Here is a 15,890-nt window from a genome sequence, read left to right on the forward strand (position 1 = left end):
CAGAGATAGGGAGGGGTCTGGTGGCTGGAGGAGGTTACAGAGATAGGGAGGGTTGTAGGGGCTGGAGCAGGTTACAGAGAGAGAGGGGTGTTGGGGCAGGAGGAGGTTACAGAGATAGGGAGGGGTGTAGGGGCTGGAGGAGGTTACAGAGATAGGGAGGGGTCTGGTGGCTGGAGGAGGTTACAGAGATTGGGAGGGGTGTAGGGGCTGGAGGAGGTTACAGAGATAGGGAGGGGTCTGGTGGCTGGAGGAGGTTACAGAGATAGTGAGGGGTGTAGGGGCTGGAGGAGTGACAGAGATAGGGAGGGGTCTGGTGGCTGGAGGAGGTTACAGAGATTGGCAGGGTGAGCCAGCGCCACGGAGGGATTTGAAAACAAGGATGAGAATTTTAAAATCCAGGCCTTGCCGGACTAGGAGTCCGAGTCTGTGACCCCGTGTTCTGGACTGTCCAGCCAGGACAGGGTCTCATGCTCTTGACATCGACCCCGTCAAACACTCTGAGAATTTTATGCAGTTCAGTGAGCTCAAGTCTCATTCATCAGAACTCCATTTCACTCGGGCTCTCCCCACAGGACAATCCTGGGAGTCTCCGTTTTATATACATAAAAAAAAGTTCTTATTAACTGTAAAAATCTTTGCACCGACAGGACATGACTTCCACTAGGCCGATCATATGTGATTGAAAAATCAGGTGGGCAACTTGAGCTCTAAGTGACCTGTGACTTTCTAGCAATTAGTCTCTCAGTGACCGAAGAAAATATTCCTCGAGGCTCACCACCATCTTCTCAAGGACAATTAGGGACAGGCGATACATGCTGATGCCTACATCCCATGAATGAAGAACCAAAAAAAAATCAGGACAGGTCAGCTGATTATTTCTATTGAAACTGAGAGAAACTGTAGAAAGGGATTCCAGCGACACTGAACCCGGGTAACCGGGTGTATCTTGGGGAAGCAAAGCCCATTCCCTGCGCTGAGACTGCATCTTCCAGATCATCACGCCACTGGCGAAAATGCCTACTCAAGAGACTGGGCTTTCATGCAAGCCTTCCCTCCGACACGAATGTTTAACAAAACTGACATGAAAGGCAAGTCAATGCACGAGCACATAGCGGGACTATTGCAAGATACATTTGGCTGATATCATTTGAATTTTGTTGGCCCTTCGGTATGAACCATTTTACGGGGCATTAGAAATGTCAGTTACTGAAAAATGGCTTAATTTACCACCTTGCTGTTTGTGAGGGGCTTGCTGTGCGGCAAATCAGCTGCCTCCTTTCCGACAACGTCAACCACCCTCCAACGAAGAGCTTGACTGGTGCTATAAGAATGCAATCTTCCTTCCGAAGCATCAGACGCGAATAAATCCAGGCTCCCCCGATCCAGGAGAGTCACCTCCTGACCAGCCTTGCAATTCAGAGTTATAGGGTGGCTATCTTCCAAGTGACAACACTCCATCCGTTGTAAGGTCAGGAGTGGGGATGGTCACTGATGTTTGCACAATGTTCAGCACCATTCGCAACTCCTTAGATACTGAAGCAGCCCATGACCAAATGCAGCAAGACCTGGACAATATCCAGGCTCAGGGCTGACAAGTGGTGAGTAACATTCACACCACACAAGTACCAGGCAAGGACCATCTCCAACAAGAGAGAATCTAACCATCTCCCCTTGACGTTCAATGGCATTACCATCACTGAATCCCCCCACTATCAACATCCTGGGGGTTACCATTGACCAGAAACTGAACTGGGACCAGCCATATAAATACTGTGGCTACAAGAGCAGGTCAGAGGCTGGGAATCCTGCGGAGAGTAACTCACCTCCTGACTCCCCCAAAGCCTGTCCACCATCTACAAGGCACAAGTCAGGAGTGTGATGGGATACTCCCCACTTGCCTGGATGAGTGCGGCTCCCACAACACTCGAGAAGCTCGACACCGTCCAGGACAAAGCAGCCCCCGGCTCGATCGGCATCCCATCCACAAACATTCACTTCCTCCACCACCGACGCACAGTGGCAGCAGCGTGTGTACCATCTACAAGATGCACTGCAGCAACTCGCCAAGGCTCCTTCGACAGCGCCGCCCAAACCCACGTCCTCTACAGTCTAGAAGGACGAGGGCAGCAGACACATGGGGAACACCCACCACCTGGAAGTTCCCCTCCGAGCCCCTCACCATCCCGACTTGGAAATATATCGGCCGTTCCTTCACTGTCGCTGGAGTCAATATCCTGGAACTCCCTCCCTAACAGCGCCGTGGGTGTACCTACACCACACAGGACAAAATCCTGGAACTCCCTCCCTAACAGCACTGCGGGTGTACCTACACCACACGGGACAAAATCCTGGAACTCCCTCCCTAACAGCACCGTGGGTGTACCTACACCACACGGGACAAAATCCTGGAACTCCCTCCCTAACAGCGCCGTGGGTGTACCTACACCACACGGACAAAATCCTGGAACTCCCTCCCTAACAGCGCTGTGTGTGTACCTACACCACAGGGGACAAAATCCTGGAACTCCCTCTCTATCAGCGCCGTGGGTGTACCTACACCACACGGGGACAAAATCCTGGAACTCCCTCCCTAACAACGCCGTGGGTGTACCTACACCACACGGGGACAAAATCCTGGAACTCCCTCCCTAACAGCGCCGTGGGTGTACCTACACCACACGGGGACAAAATCCTGGAACTCCCTCCCTAACAGCGCCGTGGGTGTACCTACACCACACGGACAAAATCCTGGAACTCCCTCCCTAACAGCGCCGTGGGTGTACCTACACCACACGGGGACTGCAGCGGCTCAAGAAGGCGGCTCACCCACCACCTTCTCAAGGGGGCAATTAGGGACGGGCAGTGAACGCTGGGCCTGGCTTGCACATCTAACGAATCACAAAAGTATTGGATTGCTCCCTGATGGGACTCACAGGGCGGAGAGGAGTAGACGCCAGGTGAGAGTCTGTTCAAACTCCTTCGACGGACCAGTTTTTAATAAAACATTTTTACTAACAATGATTAACCGCTTATCAATAAAACACTGCAAAGCTCCAGTTCAAGGTCAGCATTAAGCCCAAGGAACAGCATCTCATCTCTCAATGAAACATGTGACAAAACCCATCAGAGTGAACACGTCAACATCATAATCTCGGACCCCAGCTTTCGGAAAGCCGCTATTCACGCCTCCTCCAGACCCATCGCCTGTTGGCTGAATCGTTCCATCGCCATCTCCTTTCTCCATCCACCTCTCCTGTCTCTTGCCCTCCCCACTTCCTCCCTCCACACCGGCATAAATCCGTCACCTCTCTAACTATTTCGTTTCCCCAGTGCTGACGACACCATTTGGCTCTCTTAACCGCACCCCCCCCAACCTCTCTCCCCACCCCCGAGTCTCCTCCACCCTTAATCCAGCCTGTGGCTGATCATCCACCTCAACTCCACCTTAATCCAGCCTGTGGCTGATCTTCTCCCTCAACCCCACCTTAATCCAGCCTGTGGCTGATCATCCACCTCAACTCCACCTTAATCCAGCCTGTGGCTGATCTTCTCCCTCAACTCCACCTTAATCCAGCCTGTGGCAGATCTACTCCCTCAACTCCACCTTAATCCAGCCTGTGGCTGATCTTCTCCCTCAACTCCACCTTAATCCAGCCTGTGGCTGATCATCCACCTCAACCCCACCTTAATCCAGCCTGTGGCTGATCATCCACCTCAACTCCACCTTAATCCAGCCTGTGGCTGATCATCCACCTCAACTCCACCTTAATCCAGCCTGTGGCTGATCTTCTCCCTCAACTCCACCTTAATCCAGCCTGTGGCTGATCATCCACCTCAACTCCACCTTAATCCAGCCTGTGGCTGATCATCCACCTCAACTCCACCTTAATCCAGCCTGTGGCTGATCTTCTCCCTCAACTCCACCTTCCCACACTACCCCCATATCCCTCAATCCCCTTGATGTCTGGAAATCTCTCCATCTCCCGGTCTTGAACCTACTCGGTGACGGAGCACCCACAGCTCTCTGGGGTGGAGAATTCCAAAGATTCACAACCCTCCCGAGTGAAGACATTTCTCCTTCATCTCAGCCCAGAATGGCCGACCCCTTCTCCTGAGACTGGGACCCCCCGTGTTCTAGACTCTCCAGCCCGGGGAGGAGGGAGAGAGAGGGAGGGGAAACAACCTCTCAGCATCGACCCTGTCAAATCCCTTCAGAATTTTCTACGTGTCAGTGAGATGACCTCTCGTTCTCCGAAACTCCAGGGAATAGAGACCCATTTGACTCAATCTCTCCTCCTGGGACAATCCCTCTCATCCCAGAGACCAGTCTAGTGAACCTTCATTACCCTCCCTCTAGGGCAGGGATGTCCTTCCTCAAATAAGGAGACCCGAACCGGACCCAGAGCTCCGGGTGTGGTGTCACCAACGCCCTGTATCATTGTAGTAAGTCTCCTTCACTCTGTAACTCCAATCCCTTTACTCATTTCAGATCGGTTAATAAAGCAGACAGTATCCCGGGCTTTATTCATAGGGGCGTAGGGTACAAGAGTTAGGGAGGTTACGTTAAACCCTTGATAAAACTCTGGGATCGCTCCCGGCTGGAGTTTCGTGTCCAATTCCGGGCTCCGCACTTTGGGAAAGATGTGGATGCCCTCGGAGAGGGTGTGGAGGAGATTTACCGGAATGTTTCCCGGTGGGTGGGTGGGAGGTGGGGTGGGGGGGAGATGACGAGGGGACTTCAGTCCGTGTGGAGAGCGGGAGAAGCTGGGATCGTTCTCCCCGGAAGCGGAGGAGGTTAAGGGGGGTGGGGGGAGATTGAACCGAGGGTGTTCCCAATCGGGATGGAGGGGCGGGATTGAGTCAGTGAGTGGGGGGGGGGGAACTGTTCCCGGTGACTGGAGGGGTGGGGGAACCAAGAGGGACAGGGATTGAGGGTGATCGGGGGGAAGAAGCAGAGGGGAGGGAGATGGGGAAAGGGTTTATTCGGGATCCAGCGAGTTGCTGGGATCTGGAAGGCGCTGCCTGAAAGGGGGGGTGGGAGCAGATTCAATAGGAACGCTGGGAATGGGGCGCGGGGAATGGGAGAAACACTGGGAGGGGGAACATCCACAGGGATATGGGGAGGGGAAGCTGGGAGGAGAGAGAGCGAGGGGGTAGCAGGGTTAATTGGATAGTTCTTTCTGGGAGCCAGCAACCGGCTCGATGGGCTGAATGGCCTTCCCTTGAGCTTTGGTGTGAGTTAAGACCAGGCCGGGGAGCTGTCTTCAGCAAAGGGCCCAGAGCGTCACCAATTCCTAGCTTTTTATCAAAAAGCGCCACCGGGTTGAGGTTCTCTGCTCTCGGGTCAAAGCGTTGCTCCAGCTCCCACACAGCGGAGACAGCTTGGCTCGGCCAGCGACCATTCTTCTGTCACACCGCCCTCCCACCGGCAGAGCACAGTGCGGCACCACCCCCCCATTCAGGGCCAGTGACTGGCGGAGGGAGGGGGGTGTCGGGGGGACAGAGATAAGAGAAAAGGAGAGAGGGAGAGAGAGAGAGAGAGAGAGAGAGAGAGCGAGAGAGGCAGAGGGAGAGAGAGAGAGAGGTAGAGGGAGAGAGAGAGGCAGAGGGAGAGAGACAGAGAGAGAGAGAGACAGAGGGAGAGAGAGAGAGAGGCAGAGGGAGAGAGTGTGAGAGAAGCAGAGGGAGAGAGAGAGAGAGGCAGAGGGAGAGAGAGAGAGAGGTAGAGGGAGAAAGAGAGAGAGAGGCAGAGAGAGAGTGTGTGAGAGAGAGGCAGACGGAGACAGAGAGAGAGGTAGAGGGAGAGAGAGAGAGAGGTAGAGGGAGAAAGAGAGAGAGGTAGAGGGAGAAAGAGAGAGAGAGGTAGAGAGAGAGAGTGTGAGAGAGAGGCAGAGGGAGAGAGAGAGAGGCAGAGGGAGAGAGAGAGAGGCAGAGGGAGAGAGAGAAAGGCAGAGAGAGTGTGAGAGAGAGGCAGAGGGAGAGAGTGTGAGAGACAGGGAGAGATAGAGAGACAGACCGAGAGAGAGAGAGAGAGAGAGCAACAGACTTGGAGAGAAAGAGAGACAGACTGATAGAGAGAGAGAAAGGGCAGTGGGAGAGAGTGTGAGAAAGAGAGAAACAGACAGAGAGCAGGACAGACTGCGAGACAGACACACCAAAAGAGAGCCAGGGAGAAAGATGGTGGGAGACAGAAAGAGAGTGAGAGATGCAGGGAGGAAAGAGATAGAGATAGAGGGACATAGAAAGTGGGGGAGAGTCAGGAATCTCTCTCTGGGAATCGAGTCAGTAATTTCTTTCTGGGAATCAAGTCAGGGAGTCAGGAATCTCTCTCTGGGAATCGAGTCAGGGGGTCAGTAATCTCTCTCTGGGAATTGGGTCAGGAGAGTCAGTAATCTCTCTCGGAATCAAGTCAGGAGAGTCAGTAATCTCTCTCTGGGAATCGAGTCAGGGAGTCAGGAATCTCTCTCTGGGAATCGAGTCAGGGAGTCAGGAATCTCTCTCTGGGAATCGAGTCAGGAGAGTCAGTAATCTCTCTCTGGGAATCGAGTCAGGGAGTCAGGAATCACTCTCTGGGAATCGAGTCAGGGAGTCAGGAATCTCTCTCTGGGAATCGAGTCAAGAGAGTCAGTAATCTCTCTCTGGGAATCGAGTCAAGAGAGTCAGTAATCTCTCTCTGGGAATCGAGTCAAGAGAGTCAGTAATCTCTCTCTGGGAATCGAGTCAGGAGAGTCAGTAATCTCTCTCTGGGAATCGAGTCAGGAGAGTCAGTAATCTATCTCTGGGAATCGAGTCAGGAGAGTCAGTAATCTCTCTCTGGGAATCGAGTCAGGGAGTCAGTAATCTCTCTCTGGGAATCAAGTCAGGGAGTCAGGAATCTCTGGGAATCGAGTCAAGAGAGTCAGTAATCTCTCTCTGGGAATCAAGTCAGGGAGTCAGGAATCTCTCTCTGGGAATCGAGTCGGTGGTCAGTGATATCTCTCTGGGAATCTGGTCAGGGGGTCAGTAATCTCTCTCTGGGAATCGAGTCAGGGAGTCAGGAATCTCTCTCTGGGAATCGAGTCAAGAGAGTCAGTAATCTCACTCTGGGAATCGAGTCAGGTGAGTCAGTAATCTCTCTCTGGGAATCGAGTCGGGGGTCAGTAATCTCTCTCTGGGAATCGAGTCAGGGAGTCAGTAATCTCTCTCTGGGAATCAAGTCAGGAATCTCTGGGAATCGAGTCAGGAGAGTCAGGAATCTCTCTCTGGGAATTGAGTCAGGAGAGTCAGTAATCTCTGGGAATCGAGTCAGGAATCTCTCTGGGAATCGAGTCAGGATAGTCAGGTATCTTTTGGAATCGAGTCAGTAATCCCTCTCTGGGAATCGAGTCAGGAGAGTCAAGAATCTCTCTCTGGGAATCGAGTCAGGGAGTTAGTAATCTCTCTCTGGGAATCGAGTCAGGGAGTCAGGAATCTCTCTCTGGGAATCGAGTCAGTAATCTCTCTCTGGGAATCGAGTCAGGGAGTCAGTAATCTCTGGGAATCGAGTCAGGAGAGTCAGTAATCTCTCTCTGGGAATCGAGCCAGGAATCTCTCTCTGGGAATCGAGTCAGGAGACTCAGGAACCTCTCTCTGGGAATCGAGTCAGGAGAGTCAGTAATCTCTCTCCGGGAATCGAGTCAGGGAGTCAGGAATCTTGCTCTGGGAATCGAGGTCAGGGAGTAAGGAATCTCTCTCTGGGAATCGAGTCAGGGAGTCAGGAATCTCTCTCTGGGAATCGAGTCAGGGAGTCAGGAATCTCTCTCTGGGAATCGAGTCAGGGAGTCAGTAATCTTTCTCTGGGAATCAAGTCAGGAATCTCGCTCTGGGAATCGTGTCAGGGAGTCAGGAATCTCTGGGAATCGAGTCATGGAGTCAGTAATCTCTGGGAATCGTGTCAGGGAGTCAGGAATCTCTGGGAATCGAGTCAGGGAGTCAGTAATCTCTGGGAATCGTGTCAGGGAGTCAGGAAACTCTGGGAATCGAGTCAGGGAGTCAGTAATCTCTGGGAATCATGTCAGGGAGTCAGGAATCTCTGGGAATCGAGTCAGGGGGTCAGTAATCTCTGGGAATCGTGTCAGGGAGTCAGGAATCTCTGGGAATCGAGTCAGGGAGTCAGTAATCTCTGGGAATCGTGTCAGGAGAGTCAGGAATCTCTCTCTGGGAATCGAGTCAGGGAGTCAGTAATCTCTCTCCGGGAATCGAGTCAGGGAGTCAGTAATCTCTCTCTGGGAATCGAGTCAGGGAGTCAGTAATCTCTCTCTGGGAATCGAGTCAGGGGGTCAGTAATCTCTCTCTGGGAATCGAGTCAGGAGAGTCAGTAATCTCTCTCTGGGAATCGAGTCAGGGAGTCAGTAATTTCTCTCCGGGAATCGAGTCAGGGAGTCAGTAATCTCTCTCTGGGAATCGAGTCAGGGGGTCAGTAATCTCTCTCTGGGAATCGAGTCAGGAGAGTTTGTAATCTCTCTCTGGGAATCGAGTCAGGGGGTCAGTAACCTCTCTCTGGGAATCGAGTCGGGGGTCAGTAATGTCTGGGAATCGAGTCAGGGGGTCAGTAATCTCTCTCTGGGAATCGAGTCAGGGGGTCGGTAATCTCTCTCTGGGAATCGAGTCAGGGGGTCAGTAATCTCTCTCTGGGAATTGAGTCAGGAGAGTCAGTAATCTCTCTGGGAATCGAGTCAGGGGGTCAGTAATCTCTCTCTGGGAATCGAGTCGGGGATCAGTAATCTCGGAATCAAGTCAGGGGGTCAGTAATCTCTCTCTCTCTCTGGTAATGGTTCAGTCTAGGTACCCAACTGCAGTGTGTTCACAAAACTCTGAGGGGCACAGGTTCCAACGACCATGTCATCCATGCCAGCTGCCATGGTGGAAATCGCCAACAGACATTCGACTGGGTGGGGCTTCATGCTGTCTGTTCTCTCCCTCTCCCTCCCTGCAGCCAACGGACCCAAGCCCTCCCTGACTCAGTGAGGAACTGAGCGTCCGAGGAGAAGATTAGGAAGGGAAATTCTTCTGCCTGGTACAACGGACAGGGAATGCCGCATGTCAACACTGTCCCTCCTACTCCTCCTTCAGCGTCCCAGACCATCGGATGCTCACCGGGGGTAAAGAACATTCCAGAGGGCCCCTTACACTTCCCTCATTCATTTGCACTTTCCCACCCCACCCCACCTACTGTATGTATAGTCATATCTGTAGATGGACAGAGAGAGAGAGAAGGACAGAGACAGAGAGAGATAGAGAGAGACAGAGTGAGAGAGACAGAGAAAGAGAGAGAGAGAGATACAGCCAGGCAGACAGAAAGAGAGAGTCAGAAAGAGAGAGACAGAGAAAGAGACAGAGAGAGTGGCAGAGAGAGAGAGACAGAGACACGAACAGAGAGTCAGAGAGAGAGAGACAGAGAAATAGAGAGAGACAGAGAGAGAGAGACAGAGAGACAGAGGCAGAGAGAGAGAGGGAGACAGAGAGAGAGAGAGAGAGTGGGACAGAGAGAGTGGGACAGAGACTGAGAGAGACAGAGAGAGAGAGTCAGAGAGAGAGAGTCAGAGAGAGAGAGACAGAGAGAGAGACAGAGAGAGAGAGACAGAGAGAGAGAGAGACAGCCAGGCAGAGAGAGGGAGACAGAGAGAGAGAGAGAGAGACAGAGAGTGTGGGACAGAGAGACAGAGAGAAAGAGAGAGAGAGAGTCAGAGAGAGAGACAGAGGCAGAGAGAGAAAAGAGAGAGAGTCAGAGAGACAGAGGCAGAGAGAGAGAGAGACAGAGAGAGTGGGACAGAGATTGAGAGAGAGAGACAGAGAGAGTCAGAGAGAGAGAGACAGAGAGACAGAGAGAGAGAGAGACAGAGAGACAGAGTGGGACAGAGACTGAGAGAGACAGAGAGAGACAGAGAGGGAGACAGAGAGAGAAGGCCAGGCAGAAAGAGAGAGAGATGAACAGAGAGAGAGAGTGAGAGACAGAAAGACAGAGAGAGAGAGAGAGAGACAGTCAGAGGGAGAAGCAGAGAGACTGCAAAAAGCAGAGAAAGTGAGAGAGACAGACAGAGAAAAAAGGAGAAAAACAGGAGACAGAGAGAGAGAGAGAGGGAGTGACATAGACAGAGGAAGAGAGATGGAGGGGGGGGAGTGGGAGAGAAAGAGAAAGTGGGGCAGAGAGAGAGAGAGAGAGAGAGAATGTGAAATATTGTGTAACAATCCTCCCTTAAAAGGGTCCAGTGCGAGCTTTAGACTAATACGATGGTCACAGTGCAGTCTGGGCACCAGCAGGTGTGGACATTCGGAACAGGGCAGTGACCTGGGGGGGTGGGGGGGGGGGGGGGTGGGTACGGGGTTAAGGGGTCGGGTTGGGGGGGTTCCTCTGGAGTGAGGGGGTCAGGAGCCTTGGTCCCAGGGTCCACGCAGTTGGCTGGCGTCCTTGAGGTTGGTGACAGAGTCCAGGATGAGCCGAATTGCCTCGATGGAGTCGGCCTGTCTGATCTGCTCGAGTCTGACCTGCAGTCGGGAGGGAATGTGGGGTTTGGGGGGGGAAACACAACACAATCCCAGAGTCAGCATGGAGGTGGGGGGTAATCCATCAGGAGGAGGCCCCATTCAGCCCCTCTCTCTCTCTCTCTCTCTGCAACAGGAGGAGACCCCATTCAGCCCCTCTCTCTCTCTCTCTCTCTGCAACAGGAGGAGACCATTCAGCCCCTCTCTCTCTCTCTCTGGAACAGGAGGAGACCCCATTCAGCCCCTCTCTCTCTCTGCAACAGGAGGAGACCCCATTCAGCCCCTCTCTCTCTCTCTCTCTCTGCAACAGGAGGAGACCATTCAGCCCCTCTCTCTCTCTCTCTCTCCGGAACAGGAGGAGACCATTCAGCCCCTCTCTCTCTCTCTGGAACAGGAGGAGACCCCATTCAGCCCCTCTCTCTCTCTCTCTCTCTGGAACAGGAGGAGACCCCATTCAGCCCCTCTCTCTCTCTCTCTCTGGAACAGGAGGAGACCATTCAGCCCCTCTCTCTCTCTCTCTCTCTGGAACAGGAGGAGACCATTCAGCCCCTCTCTCTCTCTCTCTCTCTGGAACAGGAGGAGACCATTCAGCCCCTCTCTCTCTCTCTCTCTCTGGAACAGGAGGAGACCATTCAGCCCCTCTCTCTCTCTCTCTCTGGAACAGGAGGAGACCATTCAGCCCCTCTCTCTCTCTCTCTCTCTGGAACAGGAGGACCCCATTCAGCCCCTCTCTCTCTCTCTCTCTCTGGAACAGGAGGAGACCCCATTCAGCCCCCCTCTCTCTCTCTCTCTCTGGAACAGGAGGAGACCATTCAGCCCCTCTCTCTCTCTCTCTCTGGAACAGCAGGAGACCATTCAGCCCCTCTCTCTCTCTCTCCAGAACAGGGGGAGGCCATTCAGCCCCTCTCTCTCTCTCTCTCTGGAACAGGAGGAGACGATTCAGCCCCTCTCTCTCACTCTCTCTCGGGGACAGGAGGAGACCATTCAGCCCCTCTCTCTCTCTCTCTCTGGAACAGCAGGAGACCATTCAGCCCCTCTCTCTCTCTCTCCAGAACAGGGGGAGGCCATTCAGCCCCTCTCTCACTCTCTCTCCGGAACAGGAGGAGACCCCATTCAGCCCCCCTCTCTCTCTCTCTCTCTGGAACAGGAGGAGACGATTCAGCACCTCTCTCACTCTCTCTCGGGGACAGGAGGAGACCCCATTCAGACGCTCTCACTCTCCCCGGAATAGGAGGAGACCCCATTCAGCCCCCTCTCTCTCTCTGGAACAGGAGGAGGCCATTCAGCCCCTCTCTCTCTCTCTGGAACAGGGGGAGACCATTCAGCCCCTCTCTCACTCTCTCTCCGGAACAGGAGGAGGCCATTCAGCCCCTCTCTCTCTCTCTCTGGAACAGGAAGAGACCATTCAGCCCCTCTCTCTCTCTCTCCGGAACAGGAGGAGACCATTCAGCCCCTCTCTCTCTCTCTGGAACAGGAGGAGACCCCATTCAGCCCCCCTCTCTCTCTCTCTCTCTCTGGAACAGGAGGAGACCATTCAGCCCCTCTCTCTCTCTCTCTCTCTGGAACAGCAGGAGACCCCATTCAGCCCCTCTCTCTCTCTCTCTCTGGAACAGGAGGAGACCCCATTCAGCCCCTCTCTCTCTCTCTCTCTGGAACAGCAGGAGACCCCATTCAGCCCCTCTCTCTCTCTCTCTCTGGAACAGGAGGAGACCCCATTCAGCCCCTCTCTCTATCTCTCTCTCTCCGGAACAGGAGGACACCATTCAGCCCCTCTCTCTCTCTCTCCGGAACAGGAGGAGACCATTCAGCCCCTCTCTCTCTCTCTGGAACAGGAGGAGACCCCATTCAGCCCCTCTCTCTCTCTCTCTCTCTCTCTGGAACAGGAGGAGACCATTCAGCCCCTCTCTCTCTCTCTCTCTCTCTGGAACAGCAGGAGACCCCATTCAGCCCCTCTCTCTCTCTCTCTCTGGAACAGGGGGAGGCCCCATTCAGCCCCTCTCTCTCTCTCTCTCTCTCTGGAACAGGAGGAGACCATTCAGCCCCTCTCTCTCTCTCTCTCTCTCTGGAACAGGAGGAGACCCCATTCAGCCCCTCTCTCTCTCTCTCTCTGGAACAGGAGGAGACCATTCAGCCCCTCTCTCTCTCTCTCTCTCTCTGGAACAGCAGGAGACCATTCAGCCCCTCTCTCTCTCTCTCCGGAACAGGGGGAGGCCATTCAGCCCCTCTCTCACTCTCTCTCCGGAACAGGAGGAGACCCCATTCAGCCCCCCTCTCTCTCTCTCTCTCTGGAACAGGAGGAGACGATTCAGCACCTCTCTCACTCTCTCTCGGGGACAGGAGGAGACCCCATTCAGACGCTCTCACTCTCCCCGGAATAGGAGGAGACCCCATTCAGCCCCCTCTCTCTCTCTGGAACAGGAGGAGGCCATTCAGCCCCTCTCTCTCTCTCTGGAACAGGGGGAGACCATTCAGCCCCTCTCTCACTCTCTCTCCGGAACAGGAGGAGGCCATTCAGCCCCTCTCTCTCTCTCTGGAACAGGGGGAGGCCATTCAGCCCCTCTCTCACTCTCTCTCCGGAACAGGAGGAGACCCCATTCAGCCCCTCTCTCTCTCTCTCTCCGGAACAGGAGGAGGCCATTCAGACCCTCTCTCTCTCTCTCTCTCTGGAACAGGAGGGGACCATTCAGCCCCTCTCTCACTCTCTCTCCGGAACAGGAGGAGACCCCATTCAGCCCCTCTCTCTCTCTCTCTCTCTGGAACAGGAGGAGACCATTCAGCCCCCCTCTCTCTCTCTCTCTCTGGAACAGGAGGAGGCCATTCAGACCCTCTCTCACTCTCTCTCTCTGGAACAGGAGGAGACCCCATTCAGCCCCTCTCTCTCTCCGGAACAGGAGGAGACCATTCAGCCCCTCTCTCTCTCTCTCTCTGGAACAGGAGGAGAGCATTCAGCCCCTCTCTCTCTCTCTCTGGAACAGGAGGAGACCCCATTCAGCCCCTCTCTCTCTCTGGAACAGGAAGAGACCCCATTCAGCCCTTCTCTCTCTCTCTGGAACAAGAGGAGACCCCATTCAGCCCCTCTCTCTCTCTCTCTCTCTCTGGAACAGGAGGAGACCATTCAGCCCCTCTCTCTCTCTCTCTCTCTCCGGAACAGCAGGAGACCATTCAGCCCCTCTCTCTCTCTCTCTGGAACAGGAGGAGACCCCATTCAGCCCCTCTCTCACTCTCTCTCTGGAACAGGAGGAGACCCCATTCAGCCCCCCTCTCTCTCTCTCTCTCTGGAACAGGAGGAGACGATTCAGCACCTCTCTCACTCTCTCTCGGGGACAGGAGGAGACCATTCAGCCCCTCTCTCTCTCTCTCTCTGGAACAGCAGGAGACCATTCAGCCCCTCTCTCTCTCTCTCCAGAACAGGGGGAGGCCATTCAGCCCCTCTCTCTCTCTCTCTCTGGTACAGGAGGAGACGATTCAGCCCCTCTCTCTCACTCTCTCTCGGGGACAGGAGGAGACCATTCAGCCCCTCTCTCTCTCTCTCTCTGGAACAGCAGGAGACCATTCAGCCCCTCTCTCTCTCTCTCCAGAACAGGGGGAGGCCATTCAGCCCCTCTCTCACTCTCTCTCCGGAACAGGAGGAGACCCCATTCAGCCCCCCTCTCTCTCTCTCTCTCTGGAACAGGAGGAGACGATTCAGCACCTCTCTCACTCTCTCTCGGGGACAGGAGGAGACCCCATTCAGACGCTCTCACTCTCCCCGGAATAGGAGGAGACCCCATTCAGCCCCCTCTCTCTCTCTGGAACAGGAGGAGGCCATTCAGCCCCTCTCTCTCTCTCTGGAACAGGGGGAGACCATTCAGCCCCTCTCTCACTCTCTCTCCGGAACAGGAGGAGGCCATTCAGCCCCTCTCTCTCTCTCTCTGGAACAGGAAGAGACCATTCAGCCCCTCTCTCTCTCTCTCCGGAACAGGAGGAGACCATTCAGCCCCTCTCTCTCTCTCTGGAACAGGAGGAGACCCCATTCAGCCCCCCTCTCTCTCTCTCTCTCTCTGGAACAGGAGGAGACCATTCAGCCCCTCTCTCTCTCTCTCTCTCTGGAACAGCAGGAGACCCCATTCAGCCCCTCTCTCTCTCTCTCTCTGGAACAGGAGGAGACCCCATTCAGCCCCTCTCTCTCTCTCTCTCTGGAACAGCAGGAGACCCCATTCAGCCCCTCTCTCTCTCTCTCTCTGGAACAGGAGGAGACCCCATTCAGCCCCTCTCTCTATCTCTCTCTCTCCGGAACAGGAGGACACCGTTCAGCCCCTCTCTCTCTCTCTCCGGAACAGGAGGAGACCATTCAGCCCCTCTCTCTCTCTCTGGAACAGGAGGAGACCCCATTCAGCCCCTCTCTCTCTCTCTCTCTCTCTCTGGAACAGGAGGAGACCATTCAGCCCCTCTCTCTCTCTCTCTCTCTCTGGAACAGCAGGAGACCCCATTCAGCCCCTCTCTCTCTCTCTCTCTGGAACAGGGGGAGGCCCCATTCAGCCCCTCTCTCTCTCTCTCTCTCTCTGGAACAGGAGGAGACCATTCAGCCCCTCTCTCTCTCTCTCTCTCTCTGGAACAGGAGGAGACCCCATTCAGCCCCTCTCTCTCTCTCTCTCTGGAACAGGAGGAGACCATTCAGCCCCTCTCTCTCTCTCTCTCTCTCTGGAACAGCAGGAGACCATTCAGCCCCTCTCTCTCTCTCTCCGGAACAGGGGGAGGCCATTCAGCCCCTCTCTCACTCTCTCTCCGGAACAGGAGGAGACCCCATTCAGCCCCCCTCTCTCTCTCTCTCTCTGGAACAGGAGGAGACGATTCAGCACCTCTCTCACTCTCTCTCGGGGACAGGAGGAGACCCCATTCAGACGCTCTCACTCTCCCCGGAATAGGAGGAGACCCCATTCAGCCCCCTCTCTCTCTCTGGAACAGGAGGAGGCCATTCAGCCCCTCTCTCTCTCTCTGGAACAGGGGGAGACCATTCAGCCCCTCTCTCACTCTCTCTCCGGAACAGGAGGAGGCCATTCAGCCCCTCTCTCTCTCTCTGGAACAGGGGGAGGCCATTCAGCCCCTCTCTCACTCTCTCTCCGGAACAGGAGGAGACCCCATTCAGCCCCTCTCTCTCTCTCTCTCCGGAACAGGAGGAGGCCATTCAGACCCTCTCTCTCTCTCTCTCTCTGGAACAGGAGGGGACCATTCAGCCCCTCTCTCACTCTCTCTCCGGAACAGGAGGAGACCCCATTCAGCCCCTCTCTCTCTCTCTCTCTCTGGAACAGGAGGAGACCATTCAGCCCCCCTCTCTCTCTCTCTCTCTGGAACAGGAGGAGGCCATTCAGACCCTCTCTCACTCTCTCTCTCTGGAACAGGAGGAGACCCCA

General features: G+C 54.6%; 1 protein-coding gene across 1 annotated transcript in view; it reads right to left on the reverse strand.

Moving 5' to 3' along the window:
* Positions 1-10,335: 10,335 nt before the first annotated feature.
* The window catches only part of LOC121273050 (rab GTPase-binding effector protein 2-like), an 86,519-nt gene continuing 80,964 nt past the window's right edge, over positions 10,336-15,890 (reverse strand). Inside the window, 1 exon segment of the mRNA XM_041180001.1 lies at positions 10,336-10,503. Coding sequence (XP_041035935.1) covers positions 10,384-10,503 — 120 coding nt within the window. The 3' untranslated portion in view covers positions 10,336-10,383.

Source organism: Carcharodon carcharias, chromosome 38 (genome assembly GCF_017639515.1).
Source record: "Carcharodon carcharias isolate sCarCar2 chromosome 38, sCarCar2.pri, whole genome shotgun sequence".
In the NCBI taxonomy this organism is placed as follows: Eukaryota; Metazoa; Chordata; class Chondrichthyes; order Lamniformes; family Lamnidae; genus Carcharodon; species Carcharodon carcharias.